This window comes from Cyprinus carpio, chromosome A20 (assembly GCF_018340385.1).
Source record: "Cyprinus carpio isolate SPL01 chromosome A20, ASM1834038v1, whole genome shotgun sequence".
NCBI classification, from domain to species: Eukaryota; Metazoa; Chordata; class Actinopteri; order Cypriniformes; family Cyprinidae; genus Cyprinus; species Cyprinus carpio.
This window is the reverse complement of record NC_056591.1, coordinates 982,510-1,000,555: the sequence shown is the minus strand read 5'-3', so window position 1 is coordinate 1,000,555 and position 18,046 is coordinate 982,510. Positions and strand designations below refer to the sequence as shown.

The following is an 18,046-nucleotide window of genomic DNA, read 5'->3' as shown; positions in this document are numbered from 1 at the left end:
ACAGCACTGTGACGTCTGGGACCGTGGCCATGCACACACTGATCATTCAGTGACAGGAGCTGTGATAGGACACGGTTAACAGCCTGTCTTCACAGCGTCTGACACACTCCGTCTGCAGCGACAGGGGAATATCAGCACACTCCCCGTCTGATGAAACGCCTGAAGGGTGGTGTGTGTGTGTGGCTCACTCCACAGCCTCTCCACTCAAGTGAATGTGACTGCACTTGAACACCGGCATTTATTTGCACCCACAGAGACTCATTTGAGTTCCAGTGTTGAAGATTTAACAGAGAGAAAGCATTTGAGAGTGACACACACTTCAGCTGTGAGCAGATTCACGAAGCTCCAGTCCTGAGGTGATCAATAACAGAAGGTCATTGGGTTTCAACCCGATGAGCAAAAAAGTCATGAAAATGGGTTTAATGTTCTGATTGGAAGAGCTCAGGGCAGATCGATCATGATGATGATGTCATCCGATCTTCATTAAACTCACTCATTGTGTTCAGAGCTGTAGTAAAACTCTCACACACTGACACACTGCAGATTCATTCTCTGTTCATGCAGAAATTGCTACATTTCTTCCTCCTTAAACAGCCTGCGGTTAGATTTGTGTAGACTGAATACAGTTTGTCAATGTGTGTGATTATTGATTGATCAGTGGTGTCTTCATCTTTGCAGTGTTGCCGTGATTTTACCATGGTTTTCACGTGATGTGTGTATGTTGTGTGTGTGTGAGGTTCCTCTCGGAGGTGCTGAAGCCCATTGTGAAGACGGAGTTCCAGCTGCTGTACGTGTATCACCTGGTGGGGCCTTTTCTGCAGCGCTTCCAGCAGGAGAGGACCAGATGCATGCTGGAGGTAGAGATGCTCACACACACACACACACACACACACACACACCTTCACACTTCAAAGCAAAACCCAACTTGACACATCAAACCAAATCCACACAGGAGAAAGAGTTGACTTGATTAGACACATGCCTCTGAACATGCCACACATATGCAGCGGACGGAGAAGCAGCTCACACACACACACACACACACACACACACACACACACACACACACACACACACACACACACACACACACACACACACACACGTTTAGAGAGCGCTTCAGCCAGCGCGAGTAGTACATGCTGAGCTCCTCTGGGGCAGTTTGAAGCAGTCCAGCTAATGAAAGTGCTCTCTACACACTGAGCACACTGCACTTTTACCCACAAACCCTCAAGCTGCTTATGCTCTCTCTCCTTTACTGGACTCTCCCATCTCTCCCAGTTGAGCTGCCAGCTCCTGATCAAACCTGCCAGTACCAAAAATGAACCAATACCAGATTTCAATGTTTTCAGCAGTAGTAGGGTTTCTGAACTCTACTCTAGTGAAGACCCAAACTCATGAATATATCACTCTGATCATGCTTACACTCTTCTACCACACATGCTATAACCAGTTACTAAATGTAATTAATATCACAGACCGTATATCAGGGCTTGAAAATGGAAATAAAATTCAATCGGTTCACTCAGAGCAGAATCAATATTTTAACGTTTCTGTTCCTGCTTTCCTCTGATATTATTACCGTTCCTGAACCGGTTCGGGTGGAAGAAATAACAATTTTCTTTGCCTATAATTTGCCTAATAATAATAATAATAATAATAATAATAAAGTACAGCGTTTTCTTTACTCAAAAAGAAAAGGAAAAAAGAGAGATCATGGCTGCGTTCAGCGCCGACAAAAACGGTGCAAAACGTTTTTTAAACGGAAACGGTGGTGCGTTGAACACTCTGTTCTGATGACGCAAGAGTTGCAACTGTGGCAGCTGAGAAGGCCATTCTTTGTGTTCTTTTTGAAGAATTTTCTGAGCCTGATGAAATCGGTATTGTGTGTGTGTGAGTGTGTGTGTGAGTGTGTGTGTGAGTGTGTGTGTGTGTGTGTGTGTGTGTGTGTGTGTGTGTGTGTGTGAGTGTGTGAGTATCGTGAGTGAAGGGATTTGTGGAAACTGTGGTTCCTAATTAGTGTGATCCAATATTTGCCTCACAAACATTTCAGGATGAAAATACAAACATCTCAGGTGAAGAATAATCCACTTCTTACCTCAGAGACTGTTATGATATATACCTTATATATATAATCAGTATTTAGCACACCTTGCTAAAGAAAGGATATGGACCAGAAGACATTGCAATTACTAAATATTTAGACAGACTTAAAGAAGTTCCAGGTCTATACTTGTGCTCTTATCATTTTAGTTATTTTGCCTTTAATGTAAATAAACAATATACTTTCTCTTGTGAATTTATTTTGATATTAATTACATTATGCGAGCTGTCTCTTTAATACCGCGTGGTTTATACACAGGTTGCTGCTGATGGGGCTGACATGTTTGACACACCCTCCAAACAAGAGAAAATGCATCTCGAACCACGTTGCACACCGTTTCCAGGAAACATGTCGTTCAAACCGGAAACCGTAGCAGGACAGTGCGCACCGTTTGAGCTTGAACTTGCCCCTGGGAACGTTAGCCAATAACCCGCTGTGCTTAGTCACAGCCAATACAGCAGCATCTTTTCTAGATTTTGGCCAAATGTAGGCTACTAAAAAAAAATCTATCAACACTTTAAAGACATCAAAGTATTTTTAAGATATTTAAAAATGTTTGCTGCATTGTTAAAGAAACTCTTCTATAAGATTGTGTTTTGAGAGTGAAAAAAAAAAATTAAGTCGCGGCTCACGTCACATTTTATTAGCCCTATTACTTTCTGAAATAATGAAGGCTAAAATGCCTGTAGTCTAAAGCAAAATGTATACAAACATTATAAAAACAGTTATTAGTTTCTCTCCAAATCAAATCCTCTAAAGTTTAGGCTATAAAAACGTCAATCCAAAAACAAATTAATTTAAGGTGAAGCTGATGCCTTCCTCTCTCATTCGGCACGAATCCAAATGTTTTCATGTTCCCGACGTATCTGGATGCTAAAATATTATTTATTATATAGTGTTTGTACTTTCATCGACATCATCCTTCACATCGGGTTTATCATCACAGTGAGGCGCGGTCAGACTGAACTCAGCACATTCTGTACAACGGAGCAGTGTCACTTTTTGTTTCTTTAACTATATTTTATTTTGATAATGAACAGGCTTCAATATAGCAAAATGATTTTGTGTGTGCGCGTAAGGCGTCGGCGCGATGTTCATACCAACAGTGGCTGATTATACAGAAGCAAGACATTATTCAAAGCTGTCAAGCTTAAAAAAAATCTTAAAAAAAACAAATCTCTACTGTTTCGTTTTTATTTCCGAAAACTTGAACGTGTCACAATGAAGCGTAATTTAGCTAATTTTTTATTTCGTTTCGTTAATCTGTCAATATGATTTCAGTGAAATATATTTAGTGTAATTCAAACGACTGAATCAGAGTCATATCATCATAAATTTAACCGGTTCATTCAAACGACTGAATCATCAAATAACAAAAAAAATAACTAAAATTAAAACTAAAAAAATAATATTAATATTACAAATTAATACAATACAATTAATATTCATGAGTCAAACCATAACAATCCCACAGAGCATAGCCCTCAGAGCAGATCAGATGTAAATAGAAGCGTTAGTAATGATTAATAATAATGAAGTTATATTACATTTACATTTAGCAGACGCTTTTATCCAATCAAATGAGGACAATAGAAGCAATCAAACCAACAAAAGGATGATGATATATAAGTGCTGTAACAAGTCCTGGTAATAAAATAGTAATAAAAAGTAGATAGAAAAGAAATAGAATATATACAGTTAGTGTTAGAGGGTCAAGTTATTATCTTTTATATTAATTAAAAGTAGATAAATAAAGGATAGAGAACACTTAGTGTTACAGGGTCAAGTTTTTTTTTTGTTTTTTTTTATAAATAAAAAGAAAACCATTAGAATAGAAGAAGCGCAGAGCGTGCTAGAGTTGGAGGGTCAAGTGTAGAGATGTGTTTTCTTGAAGATGGCTGCAGACTCAGCTGCTGGGATTGAGTTGTACAGCTCATTCAAACCAGCAGGGGACAGTTCATCTAAGAGTCTGTGGAAGTGATTTTGTGTCTCCTTGGGATGCACTATAATGAGACGTTCACTTGCAGAACGCAAGCTTCTGGAGGACACATAAGTGTGAAGTAGTGAATTTAGGTGAAGGGCTGCAGAGCCAGTGGTGGATTTGTAGGCAAACATTAATGCCATGAGACATGCACTCTTTTCGGCTTGTTAAAGACTAATCTTGCTGCCATGGATATTAATGAATCAGAATCAGAGTGTATTGAATATGTGTGTTTCCTCCTCTCTCAGATTGGAGTGGTGTTTTATGAGATGCTTCAGGCTGTGGTAGCGAAAGAAAGAAGGCTTTATTCTCAACAAAAAAGATTGCACTTCGGCCGTCAAAGCACTGAATATATTCCAGCCTCTAGAAACACATTTATTTTATTATATTCTCTCAACCAAAGTTGTATATTCCAGCCTCTAGAAACACATTTATTTTATTTTGTTCTCTCTACCTACAGTATTGTTCAAAATAATAGCAGTACAATGTGACTAACCAGAATAATCAAGGTTTTTCGTATATTTTTTTATTGCTACGTGGCAAACAAGTTACCAGTAGGTTCAGTAGATTCTCAGAAAACAAATGAGACCCAGCATTCATGATATGCACGCTCTTAAGGCTGTGCAATTGGGCAATTAGTTGAATTAGGTGGCCCCTATTTAAGGAAAAAAAAATCGCAGTGTGGCATTCAATCACTGAGGTCATCAATTTTGTGAAGAAACAGGTGTAAATCAGGTGGCCCCTATTTAAGGATGAAGCCAACACTTGTTGAACATGCATTTGAAAGCGGGCCAAATGGGTCCCGTTCACGACATTGTTCAAAGAACAGCGCTACTTTGACAGTCTCTAAAAAGTTGATTAGTAGAGGGGAAAACCTATAAAGCAGGTGCAAAAATGATAGTGCTGTTCAGTCCGTCTAAAGGATCTCCAATGCCTTAAAATGGAGAGCAAAACCTTATAGAGACGTGCAAAGCACAACAGAATAACGTGAAGTACAAAACCATCAAATGGATCGTAGAATACCGAATGGCCAAGCTCAGTCCCAATGAGTTCACCTCCGGATGACTACAAAGACAGTCCCGGAGTTTGACCTGTACGGTGTACTGGGACAAGTTTAAATATCGTCTGTGTGAAGCTAATCTATTTTCAAAGAATCCTCCCGCAAAGTCCCTCTGTTAAAAAAAAAAGGCATGTGCAGAGAGGTTTACAATTTTGCACAAGAACACATCAACTGGCCTAAACTGACTAAATGGCCTAAGGAGAACAAAAAGGGCAAAAAAAAACTTGTGGACTGAAAAAAATGAACATGGGCCAGTTAAAGTAATCTGTGTCCCTCTTCTTTGGGTCCAGAGAAAAAAAGAAGGGGCCACAAAGGCATGTGGTGAGAACAGTTTGTGAACACACTACCCCCAAACTCCAACTCTCTGAATTCAGCCAACAGTACCAACAGTGAAGACAGTGAAGCATATATGGAGGGTGCAACAAAGCATCATGATATGGGCATGTTTCTTTTTCTATGGTGTTGGGCCATAGTTATCGCATACCAAGGCATCGTTGATTGCAGTGTGCAATATGTCAAAATAGCTTTGAAGAGGTCACATGTTCCGCCTTATGCTGAAGACACTGCCCTTGAAAGTTGTTGTTTAACAAGACAACGACCCCAAACATCGACCTAGTAAACGAGCAAAGTCTTGGCTCCAAACCCAAAATTAATGTTATGAGTGGCCAGCCCAATCCCCCGCCTTAATGACCAATCGTGACAACTTGTGGGTGTGATATCAAAAATGCTGTTCTGAGCAAACCAAGGAAATGTGGGCAGTTCATCACTGAATTCAGTGACGTCATCATCTCAGTTCAGTTTAAAGAGTATCTGTGCAATAATTTGCAATCAAGTCAACGATATCGCTGTAAATGAAGTGTCTCCAACTAAGCAAGCCAGAGGCGACAGCGGTAAGGAACCAAAACGGTGCATCAGTGACAGAATGGAGAAAAAAACCTTGGGAGAAAAACCAGGCTCAGTCGGGGGGGGTGGGGTCGAGTTCTCCTACTGACCAGACGAAACCAGCAGTTCAATTCCAGGCTGCAGCAAAGTCAGATTGTGCAGAAGAATCATCTGTTTCCTGTGGACTTGTCCCAGTGGTCGTCTGAGACAAGGTCTTTACAGGGGATCTGTATCCCAGATGTAGCAAGTACATTGAGTGTTATGGGAAGTGTTCCCGGTTCCGGTTTACCTAATTAATGCAGCCTAAAAATCCTTTAACGGATTTGGATATTAGAAGTGTATTAGTGTGTTATGTGTAAGCCAGGTTAAAGAGATGGGTCTTTAATCTAAAAACCCGATTCCAAAAAAGTTGGGACACTGTACAAATTGTGAGTAAAAAAGGAATGGAATAATTTACAAATCTCATAAACTTATATTTTATTCAAAATAGAATATAGATTACATATCAAATGTTGAAAGTGAGACATTTTGAAATGTCATGCCAAATATTGGCTCATTTTGGATTTCATGAGAGCTACACATTCCATAAAAATTTGGGACAGGTAGCAATAAGAGGCTGGAAAAGTTAAATGTACATACAGTATAAGGAACAGCTGGAGGACCAATTTGCAACTTATTAGGTCAATTGGCAACATGATTGGGTATAAAAAGAGCCTCTCAGAGTGGCAGTGTCTCTCAGAAGTCAAGATGGGCAGAGGATCACCAATTCCACCAATGCTGCAGCGAAAAATAGTGGAGCAATATCAGAAAGGAGTTTCCTCAGAGAAAAATTGCAAAGAGTTTGAAGTTATCATCATCTACAGTGCATAATATCATCCAAAGATTCAGAGAATCTGGAACAATCTCCGTGCGTAAGGGTCAAGGCCGGAAAACCATACCGGATGCCTGTGATCTTCGGGCCCTTAGACAGTACTGCATCACATAAAGGAATGATACTGTAATGGAAATCACAACATGAGCTCAGGAATACTTCCAGAAAAACATTGTCGGTGAACACAATCCACACCGTGCTATTCGCCGTTACCGGCTAAAACTCTATAGGTCAAAAAATGAAGCCATATCTAAACATGATCCAGAAGCGCAGGTGTTTTCTCTGGGCCAAGGCTCATTAAAATGGACTGTAGCAAATTGAAAAAACTGTTCTGTGGTCAGACAAATCAAAATTTGAAGTTCTTTTTGGAAAACTGGGACGCCATGTCATCCGGACTAAAGAGGACAAGGACAACCCAAGTTGTTATCAGCACTCAGTTCAGAATCCTGCATCTCTGATGGTATGGGGTTGCATGAGTGCGTGTGGCATGGGCAGCTTACACATCTGGAAAGGCACCATCAATGCTGAAAGGTATATCCAAGTCCTAGAACAACATATGCTCCCATCCAGACGTCGTCTCTTTCAGGGAAGACCTTGCATTTTCCAACATGACAATGCCAGACCACAGACTGCATCAATTACAACATCATGGCTGCGTAGAAGAAGGATCCGGGTACTGAAATGGCCAGCCTGCAGTCCAGATCTTTCACCCATAGAAAACCATTTGGTGCATCATAAAGAGGAAGATGCGACAAAGAAGACCTAAGACAGTTGAGCAACTAGAAGCCTGTATTAGACAAGAATGGGACAACATTCCTATTCCTAAACTTGAGCTACTTGTCTCCTCAGTCCCCAGACGTTTGCAGACTGTTATAAAAGAAGAGGGGATGCCACACAGTGGTAAACATGGCCTTTGTCCCAACTTTTTTGAGATGTGTTGATGCCATGAAATTTAAAATCAACTTATTTTTTCCCTTAAAATGATACATTTTCTCAGTTTAAAACATTTGATATGTCATCTATGTTGTATTCTGGATAAAATATTGAAATTTGAAACTTTGCATTGCATTCTGTTTTTATTCACAATTTGTACAGTGTCCCAACTTTTCTGGAATTGGGTTTGTAGATTTAAACTGCAAGAGTGTGTCTGCCTCCCGAACAATGTTAGGTAGCTTATTCCAGAGTTTAGGCGCTAAATAGGAAAAGGATCTGCCGCCCCCAGTTGATTTTAATATTCTAGGTATAATTAAATTACCAGAGTTTTGAGAACGCAGCGGACGTGGAGGACTATAATGTAACAAGAGCTCGTTCAAATACTGAGGTGCTAAACCATTCAGGGCTTTATAAGTAATAAGCAAGATTTTAAAATCTATACGATGTTTGATAGGGAGCCAGTGCAGTGATGACAGAACCGGGATAATATGATCATACTTCCTGGTTCTAGTAAGAACTCTAGCTGCTGCATTTTGGACTAACTGGAGTTTGTTTATTAAGCGTGCAGAGTTAAAGTTATAAGTAGTTAAAGCTGTTAATGGTCTGAGTGTGGCATCTCGTGGTATTTGTCGAGTTTCTGTGGTGTTTCAGCTCCTTCATACAAAGTCTGCAGATGATCTTTGCATCAGATCTGGATTTCTTTTAAGTGACATGACATACAGCCAAGTATGGTGACCCATACTCAGAATTCATGCTCTGCATTTAACCCATCAAAAGTGCACACACACAGCAGTGAACACACACCCGGAGCAGTGGGCAGCCATTTATGCTGCAGTGCCCGGGGAGCAGTTGGGGGTTCGGAGCCTTTCTCAAGGGCACCTCAGTCTTGGTATTGCCGGCCCGAGACTCAAACCCACAACCTTAGGGTTCGGAGTCAAACTCTCTAACCATTAGGCCACGACTTCCCCTTTATAAACCTTTTCTCAGAGAAAGTTAATCAGGCCAAACCTGTAAAAGATGACCACGTGTTTTTCACCCATAGCCTGAATCACAGTGAAAATGACCATTTTAATGACATTAAACAACAGTTCAGCCAAACATGACATTCTGTCATAATTGTCCATTGGATGAGCTATTCTTTTAAAGCTATTGATGAGATCCAGTTTGAAGGGTTTCTGGTTGGGAATGATGGAGGAGGATGGGAGCTTTATGCACTGGATTCAGTACATACTCAATGACTGTGATGCTTACCATGTTTGGTCTTTCACTCCAGAGCTCTGGTTTTTATAAAGCACATCTGCTCCACAATCCTCTGATTTATGTCTGCTTACAAAGTCTGACCTTTAGCTCTCCAGCTCTCGTCCTCCATCTCTGTGATTTAAGACTGGGTGCAGAGCCTCCAGCTCTCCGTCTCTCGAGTTTCCATTGCGTTTGACTCTCTGCCGGCTGGAAGACGTCTGTATAAGTCACTTCATGTTTCATTTGGTGGGGTTTCTTTCATATCTATTACGGTTTAAAAGAATCGAGTGTTTGTCGTGAATGAGATTCTTGTCTGTCCGCACACCTTTGTCTGTGATTGAACTGAAGAACGCTCACCAGTCTACTCTCTTAATGTTCCATTTCCAGTCATTCTGAGTATCCATGGCAACACGGAACATCAAGGCATTCTGTCTGTGTGCTAGTTTATGTTTTTGAGAGTTACTGTGTGTGTGCCTAGTTGAGGTTGTTGAGAGTTACTCTTCTCTATTCACGTTTCCTTTAGCTCTGGCAAACACACATTCCCTCTGTTTTCTGGTCACTTCCGTTGACTTCTAAATCTCCTTCTCTGCTCATGCACTCTATTCTCCTGCATTCCCTTTAACAGGGTGTTCTGCATCTAATGTTTGCCCCAGTTTAGCTCGAATAATTTATCAAATCAGGACCCCAGGGAACAGCTGGTGACTGAGTGCAGGTGTTCAGACGGGAACAAAACAAACTGTTCTGTGCACAGAGGCCAATGGGTCAGAGAGCGAGACTTCACATGGACACAGATCATGAAATGGCCTGGTTGACCCAACATCTCATAGTTCAGCAGATAAAGTTGATAAATTCTGTCAGCATTTGTTACTCTAGATCTGTGACTGTTTTCTGTGGAACACAGAGAAGATGATTTGGAGAATGAAACAGAACTCTTTTCCATGCAGTTGCAACGAATGGGGACTGGAGGCTTCACACTTCATTACATTTACATTTATGCATTTGGCAGACTTATAGTGTATTCAGGCTATACATTTTTTTTTTTTTAACGTGTTTCCTGGGAATCAAAAATCTTGTCAAACGTTTGGAAACATTTTCTTTTAAAAATTTTAAAGTCTCTTCTGCTCACAAAGGCTGCATTAATTTGATCAAAAATACAGTAAAAAAAAAAATGTTTTATTGCGAAACATTATTACAGTTTAAAACTGCTGTGTTCTATGTGAATATATAATTCATATCTGTGATGCGCAGCTGTATTTTCAGCATCATTACTCCAGTCTTCAGTGTCACATGATCTTCAGAAATCATTCTAATATGTATTCACACATATTCCAGATTTATTACTGTAATGCTGTAATGTTTACCAAAAATTGCTGCAAATACCTTACAGCTGTTGTCAGATTTCATTGGTGATTTCAAATCTGAAATTTAATCTTAAACTTGGTGAAGAGTTTTGGAGAATTTGATGTTTTCAAACTCAAAGATGGCCTTAATCAACAATGGCCTTAATTAATCAGGCTTATTAATTTGCATTTTAGGCTCATTTTGACCACAGAGTATGTGGTTCTCTCTGCAAGTGTAATTGTTTAGTTTATTTTTAGTTTTTTGACATATATATTATTAATGTTGGAGCTGTGACGGCAGAAGTTTCAGGAATGTTTAATACTAAACAATCCCGCAACCTTATTATGCCTTGTTATAAAGTGCACGCAAACAGTATTACTGTACTTTGTTTTAACATGTATAGTTAGTATGTGACTATCTTGAAACCAATAACAGTGTGTCTCTTTTGATAACTGAGGATAATAGCGCTGTGCTCTCGTCCAAGATCTTCATGGCTACAGTAGCGGCGTGCAACTAGTTATCAGTATAGCTCGCAGTGTGTGAACTGACCATTAATACTTCTGCAATCAATGCTGAATTAGACGCCTGTTGATTTCGTCAGAAGACCTTTATGATCTGTGAATTACTTCTGCATTAAAGAGGGTGCTCTGAGAACTGAATGATCATTTACTAATCTGTTATTTTGCTTTAACTGTTTCTGAAACTGAGCTCCATCGGGGGTGATTCAACAAGCCTGAACACTAAAGCTCTAATTAAAGCTGCTGATGTGCCTTCTCTAATGAGCTACATCTCATTTGGAGTGATATCGTACAGTACTTTAATCAAGATGTACAGTTGAACAGAATGAGTTTACAAGCTGTCTGTCTGAAGCAGAAGTGTCTGGTGTTTGTCTTCATTAGGAGCTGCACACAGAAGCAGTAGACCCTGACCGAGAGTCTGGACAGTACTTGGGTTAATGTGATGAGGAGGTCAAGAGTGCAGTACGTGTTTCACATTCACACTGCATCACCTCAGCATTCAAAGTCATCTATTTTGGACTGATATTATTTTGCCAAAAGCAGTCCCAAAATGTCCCAGTGTGAATTTCACCTTTCAACGTCTCTGTGCTCTGATAAGTAATAAATAATGTGACGTACATCCAACTTTATTTGAAGAAAAACACAATATTTACCTCGTTTGCATCTGCAAAGTGTCTGTTAGACCTTTTTCCTGTTAATGTCAGTGTTTCTGAAGTCTAATGTCTGACTTCTCGACACTTGAGTAGATTTTGCCTTGTAATTGCCCAATTTCCCTTGTCCCTTGTGTATTTTAGTGCTTTAAAAAAAAAAACTTTTTATACAGTGATAAACTGCATTTTAAGTAATTTATTCCATAACCATCAGTTTTTTTCAGGGAATGAATCAACTCGCAGTCTGCAGTGAGATGAACTTGTGAAATGTCACAAAAGTCAGCAGATGACACAGTTTGGTGTGGTTATACTTGCTACTGTAGTTAAGGCCACTGATAGACATTTTTGCACTGACTTTATTATAGTTATTATGGACTATTCTTTTTTTATATGGTTAAAATGTATGACAAGACACACCAAAACTGAGCTTTCTATTAAAATGTAATGATTTAAATGACAGGACTTTCAATTTAATCATTTAAATGACAGGACTTCCAGGTTGGCCACAAGGCAACGCGCAAACAATAAAAAACTGAGCTTTCTATTAAAATGTAATGATTTAAATGACAGGACTTTCAGGTTAGGCTTAAGATGACTTGTAACTGCTGACGCTGGAAGGCTGCGAGCACACATTTAGTACTGGGCTAATCAGACACTTCTACTCATTTGTCCAGTCATTGTTCTGAAACACGAGCTGCTTTGAGTTATTTCGGCTGCTTGTTTTGCAGTATGCCATATGGACAGTTATATTTAGTGTTTTGAACATCACTCCTCGCTGAAAGCGAGTTTTTGGCAGCACTTCATAACCGTGTGAGCAGTTTGTTTCTGACAAGCAAATGATTGTAGAGAAATCTCTCCAGGCCTGCTGCTGCAGACGAGGTGGTGCTGGTCCGTGCACACATCTCAACGGGCCGTCGAGGGTCCCGCGGCTCCTTTAACACTGATTTGTGGAGTGTAATCATTTGCTGCGGTGCTCCACTGTTTATTATGACTGCTGCCAGTTTATGGGTGAGCTGTTAAGTGGACATTTGTGAACATAATGGTGAAGTGTTTAAAGAGCTGGACACAACACTGCTTTCAACAACAGCACACATGAAGAGAGAGAGAGAGAGAGAGAGAGCTTCAGGCCTCAGGTGGAGAGTACAGCTGGAACAGGCTGATTACTGTTTGGACTTCAGTTCTTATGTAAGTAACTGTAGGGGGCTAAACGCAACTACTGCTTAAACATCAGTATTAGTCATAACCGCTAATGATCTAATGATCAGACTGAGACCATCAGCGTGAGACTCTTACTCTTTTGGGAGATATAATATATGCAGTGTCTTAGATACTCAAAGGTTTAAAGGAATATACTCTTTTCAGTGTCTTGAGTACTGCAGGTATTTATAAATTTAAATCCCACCATCCCTCCATAAAGCAATAGCAAGCTACCTTTGAAAATAAAAACCAAAACACCCCACCCACAATGCAAATCACTCTCCAAAGCCACGCCTCCTTCGTCTTCCACTGTTTTCACTGGTTTCAAAGGAACGGTTCATTCAAAAATGACTCACAGCATCATATCATTCCAAACCTATATGAAGATATTTTGAAAAATGCTTTTGTCCATGTTTTGTTAATGAAAGTATTTCCTTCAGTGTGATTTTATTGATTTTCATTGCTTATTTCAGATCAGGTTCATGATGACGGTTGTTTGTCTGAAGGAACATTGGCGTTCCGGAGGCAGCGCAGGTTGAAATGACTAACAATATGACATGAGTGGAGCCCCGCTGCTGTTCTCAAGAGCTCTCAGATCTCCCACCTCACACTCCTCTGTCACCTCCTCACTGGGTAAATAAACACGCCGCCAGCACTGATCGAATGCATTTAGAAGAGCTGCCCATGGCCTGTTTAGGTCTCCATGGAGACGAGGATCAGCATCTGTCGGCAGGACCGCGTCCGCATCTGCATCCTTCATCATGTGAATGATTTACAGCGACTTCTCCTGCCAGCTTTGGATCACATACTGTTTCATGACCATGTCACAATAATAGTAAAGTCATCAGGACTATCAAATAACACATATGCAAGAATCAGGAATTAAAACATGCTGAACAAACTTTCTATTATTTTACATTCTTTGTGTGTCATTTCTGTGCTACTACACTGAAACAAAAATGGTGCAATAATTTATACAATTTTAACTCAGAAATTGCTAGTGAATTTGCACAAATAATTAAAAAGAAACAGCAAGTAACACACTGAATTAAAACTGAAAAAACCTTCTCAAGTAATCGTTTTTTTATGTACAATTTAGAAAACTCATTTTCACAGTGTAGCATCAGTTAACAGTTGATTTTAATAATAATGACTGTATTCAATATATTAAACAGTCGTGTGTGTTTCCACTCACATATGTTGTTATATATGCATTTACAGATCTTGCAGTGTAAATCTCACTTGGATTTTTGTGGGTGTCTTGTAGTGCAAACTATGCAAAAGTAGGCCAGATTTTGGTAGATTTTTGATGGCTTCATACTCTTTTGAGTTCATTGTGATGCTACAGTACAATCCTACTAACTGAAAATATACAGTATTCAAATAACATTTCATATGGGATGTAGATGTGTAGAGCAGTGCATTTCGCATGAATTGTGGTCGCACTTTATTTTAAGGTCCAGTTCTCCCTATTGACTAACTATTAACTACAATGTTTGCCTCAATAAACTCCTAATTGCTTATTAATATTTAGTGAGGTAGTTGTTAAGTTTAGCTATGGGGTCGGATTAAGGGATCTAAAATATTCTCATGCAGAATAAGTCATTAAAATGTGCTTCATAAGTACTAATAAACAGCCAATATGCTAGTAATATGCATGCTAATTTGCAACTAGTTAATAGTGAGAACTGGTCCCTAAACTAAAGGTTTACCTACAGCTACAGCAACCGTCTTCTATGAAAACTACAAAACAAAACATAGAATTGAAAACACATTAGCATTAGATGGGTTTTGGAACATGGAAGCTGCAGTGTGGTTTATCAGCTCTAACCAGCTTTATCAAGGTTTATACAAACTCTATGAACAGCTTCATCAAAGGTTTCCTCTCAAAGATAAAATAAACATAAAAAATGACAGCGGTGAGAAAGCAGCAGTTGAGAAAGCATCTGATCATGTTCATATGTTTGCACCAGCTCTGCAGTCACATCACACTTATTATTTATTTAGCACTTTATACAGGATATTTTGCAGCTTTATAGTATAAATAATATAATTGCATATGTTACATCACTGCATGATTGTTTACATGAACAAACTGGTGAATCAGTTATTTGAACAGTTTTACAGGTCATGATGTTGTAAATAATGTTCAGTTTTTGCACAGACTGATCATTTTGCTTCATAAGACCTCAACATCTCGGATGCTTGTATTGGACCATATAATGAGTCGTATATATATCGTATGCTGACTTTCAGCCAAAGAGCCTACATCTCGGATGCTTGTATTGGACCAGAGCATGTGTTGTATCTGCACTGTAAGAAGACGTCCAGCCAGACACACTGAACGGATGTTTTTCTCTCTTGTAATTACAAGTACATGAACACAGCAGCTACTCCGCCAGCACTGCGCACACAGCCTAATGGATCTCCTCACAGCTTTGTAGAAACAGCAGTAATTAAACAATGGACTGATTTTGCAGTCATTATGAACAAGACGGGCGAGGAACAGCTGTCCTGATGTGCAGCTTTTTAAAATGTGTGTTTGGTAACAGAGTAAGTTTCCCAGCAGTCACTCAAACAAACCCAGCAGGTATACGTTTGCAGACGACACTACAGTCATCGGCCTCATCCAGGACAGTGACGAGTCTGCTTACAGACAAGAGGTTGAGCAACTGGCTGTCTGGTGCAGTCTTAACAACCTGGAGCTGAACACTCTGAAAACAGTGGAGATGATCGTGGACTTCAAGAGAACCCCCCCCTGCACTCCCCCCACTCACCATCATGAACAGCACTGTGACTGCAGTGGAGTCATTCAGATTCAGGACCTGAAGTGGGACAATCACATTGACTCCATTGTTAAAAAGGCCCAACAAAGGTTGTACTTCCTTCACCAGCTGAGGAAGTTTAACCTGCCACAGGAGCTGTTGAAACAGTTCTACTCAGCCATCATTGAGTCTGTCCTGTGTGCTTCAATAACTGTGTGGTTTGGTTCAGCTACAAAATCAGACATCAGAAGACTACAGAGAACGGTTCGGACTGCTGAAAGGATTATTGGTGCTCCCTGCCCACCCTTCAAGAACTGTATACATCCAGAGTGAGGAAAAGGGCTCAGAAAATAACTCTGGATCCCTCACATCCAAGTTACCCCATCTTTGAACTTTTGCCATCTGGCCGGCGCTTCAGAGCCGCAAATACCAGGACAGTCAGGCACAAGAACAGTTTCTTCCCCCAGGATATCTAACTCATGAACAGTTAAATGTTCACCACTTATGCAATAAAAATGTGCAATATCCTTATATTTATTTGTTACTCCTCCATCCAAGTACATCTCTGCATCTTACTCAATCCTATTCCATTATCATCTATAGCACAACTGTTCATACATTTTTATTTTTTTTTGTCTGTATGTTGTTGTCTCTGTGTACTGGAAGCTTATGTCACTAAAACAGATTCCTTGTATGCAAAAGCATACTTGGCAATAAAGCTCTTTCTGATTCTGATACCTGTCTAAAGAAAACATGAAGTTTCTCCTCATGAGAGTCTTTGAGAGGAGACCTTTGATGAAGCTGCTTATAGAGTTTGTATAAACCTTGATAAAGCTGGTTAGAGATGATAAACCACACTGCAGCTTCCATGTTCCAAAACCCATCTAATGCTAATGTGTTTTCAATTCTATATGTTTTGTTTGTAGTTTTCATAGAAGACGGTTGCTGTAGCTGTAGGTAAACCTTTAGTTTAGGGACCAGTTCTCACTATTAACTAGTTGCATATTAGCATGCATATTACTAGCATATTGGCTGTTTATTAGTGCTTATGAAGCACATTTTAATGCCTTATTCTGCATATCTTGTGTTTGTATTTCTACACTATACTGTCCTGCACATTTTATTCTTTTTTTTTTTTATCTTACGTTTTCCATATTTTTTTTTTTTTTGTATAATTTTCAAACACAAACAACAGATGCCACAAACACTGTATGTGACAAATCTTGAATGAATAATTGAAAACTAACACAAACCACAGATGCCATGAGAGCTTTAGATACAACTCAACTCACTGTGTTTTAGAGATCTGGAGTGGCAAGACAGTAAAATATTATCACCGCCGCTTGTTCCTTTGGTGTTTCAGCCACATCTTTATTAACAATGCCTTGAAAACACGGAGGAAAGGAAACTGAGTGTCTGAAACGTTGCTGAAGTCTATGACCCTGTTTCCACTTTTACTGAATTGGTTGATTTTTTTACTTTTATCTAAAGCACTTTGAATTACCATTGTGTATGAAATGTGCTATATAAATAAACTTGCCTTATAAGAAAGTAACCTAAATTAGAAAGTACATTTGGGAAAGTCTTAATCACACACAGACTTGACATGACCTCAGGATCCTGCGTGCACTGACACATTTCACCTCCGATAAAACGGCTTAGTTCCAGATGTGAAGTTCAGTCAGGTATTCCTCCAAAATAACTATGACAGTCACCTGAGATGCATTTTCATACGAGCTGTAAACGGCTGCGGTCAGAGATTCTCCAGAACCACCTGACATCATATTTTGCTCAAAGGTGGACTCATAAATGTTTAGTTGCATGCATCATAATTCAAATATGAATCACACTGGAGATAAGAATCAGTGAGTTTATGATGCAGACAGAGGAAGGACATTCATTAGTGCATTGGTGTGTTTATGGCAGCTGTGATTAAGGGTCGAAGTCTCTCAGCACAGGAAGCCTGAGCCACATCCAAACCCTTTCCTGCTGGCTGAAGTCAACACGTGTGCACAGAAAACTGACCTTTGAATCAATGAAGTGTTGAGATCATGCACAGTTTATCTTTGTGCCTTCCTTCTCTGTTCAGTCATGTTCTTTTGTGACATTAAAACAGTGGATTCATCGTTCTGTCATCACACGGTTTCTCTTCATCGTGTTTGCACTTACATACAGCTGTCATTGGGATCTAGTGATCAGTTTTACAGAAAAGCCCCCAAAATCAACCGTTATGTGTGAATGAATTAACACCAATTTGATGATTACAATTTATAGTAACTGTTTTCTATGTGATTCTATTGTAAAATGTAATTTATTACTGTGATTTTTGCTTGAACATTGACTGTAATAATGTGCTGTATTGTAATCACATTAACCGAAGTGCCATGTTTGAATGGACCTTTAGCCAATAATTGTTGAACAAACCATGCTTTAAAAGATATGTCAATATAAATGCATATTATAATACATTAACAGCAAAATGAATGTCAATTGTTCTTTTTTTTA

At 39.4% G+C, this 18,046-nt stretch overlaps 1 protein-coding gene across 1 annotated transcript in view; it reads left to right on the top strand.

Annotated features, from left to right (window-relative positions):
- Positions 1-11,367, top strand: part of LOC109079377 (mediator of RNA polymerase II transcription subunit 23-like) — a 64,009-nt gene extending 52,642 nt beyond the window's left edge. The window contains exons 27-29 of the mRNA XM_042777210.1: positions 737-857; positions 4,334-4,369; positions 11,311-11,367. Coding sequence (XP_042633144.1) covers positions 737-857; positions 4,334-4,369; positions 11,311-11,367 — 214 coding nt within the window. The remainder of the gene's footprint in view (positions 1-736; positions 858-4,333; positions 4,370-11,310) is intronic.
- The last annotated feature ends 6,679 nt before the right edge of the window (positions 11,368-18,046 follow it).